General features: G+C 38.8%; 1 protein-coding gene across 9 annotated transcripts in view; it reads right to left on the bottom strand.

The window, feature by feature from the left end:
* taok3a (TAO kinase 3a) overlaps window positions 1-837 on the bottom strand; it is a 55,865-nt gene that overhangs the window by 4,791 nt on the left and 50,237 nt on the right. For all 9 annotated transcript variants that reach the window (XM_025053066.1, XM_025053064.1, XM_008336260.3 and 6 more), the window contains one exon: window positions 557-796. In XM_025053066.1, the coding sequence (XP_024908834.1) occupies window positions 557-796 (240 nt within the window). The remainder of the gene's footprint in view (window positions 1-556; window positions 797-837) is intronic.

Genomic DNA, 837 nt, shown 5'->3' with positions numbered 1-837 from the left:
CAGTACCAACTGGAACTGATGCTGATGGGGAGTCTGGTGACAGATTAGCAGAAGACAAGACAGAACTTTATCTACCTCCAGAGTTTAAAAAAAAAAAGATTTCAGTGATGAGCTCATTATTATATTTCACCTCAAATGTTCTTTACTTTGATGAGTGAAAGAACTATTGTTCTGGATAAAAAAAACATTTTTTCTTGGATTGTTGTGAAATAAACTTGAATTTAAAAGTAAATGCAACTTTTAGAGCAGTGATAATTATATATACTTTTTTACCTTTAAGGACACAGATGGGAATTAAGAAAATACTAAAAATAAAATATTTTTGGTTTGATCTTTTAAAAAAACGTTTAAGCTTAGAAACAACTGTCTAAAATTTCTATTTTTTAAAGAATCATATGTCAAAAAAATGAAAACATGTAAAGACGTCATTGCTAAAGTCTCTTAAGTTCTAAAGTTCTTAAGTTACCAAATGTTTAATAATGACACGTCATGTGACACTGACCAATCCTGTGCATGTCTGGCCGAATTTATTTCAAAACCGACGTCATCCACTTACTTTGAGATTCTTCGGTTGCTGCCGCAGCTCCAGCACGTGTTTGCGGTGGAGTTCGCGCTCGCGTCGTTTGTTGTACTCGATCTGGTTCTCCATCTCCGTCTGGTGCTGCAGTCGTATCAGGTCCATGCGCTGCTTCTGCAGGGTCTTCAGCTGCCTGTGCTCCAGCTCCTGCGTGGACTCGTCGTGGCGGATCAGCATGCAGTGTTCCATCTCTTTCTGGGCTTTCTTCTTGTTCAGCTCCTGGTAGGAGAGAAAGGCGAGACGTTTGAAGGAACTGCTGA

Source organism: Cynoglossus semilaevis, chromosome Z, assembly GCF_000523025.1.
Source record: "Cynoglossus semilaevis isolate Cse_v1.0 chromosome Z, Cse_v1.0, whole genome shotgun sequence".
Classification (NCBI taxonomy): domain Eukaryota; kingdom Metazoa; phylum Chordata; class Actinopteri; order Pleuronectiformes; family Cynoglossidae; genus Cynoglossus; species Cynoglossus semilaevis.
Note: the sequence above shows the minus strand (reverse complement) of the source record. Positions and strands in the feature narration are given on the sequence as shown.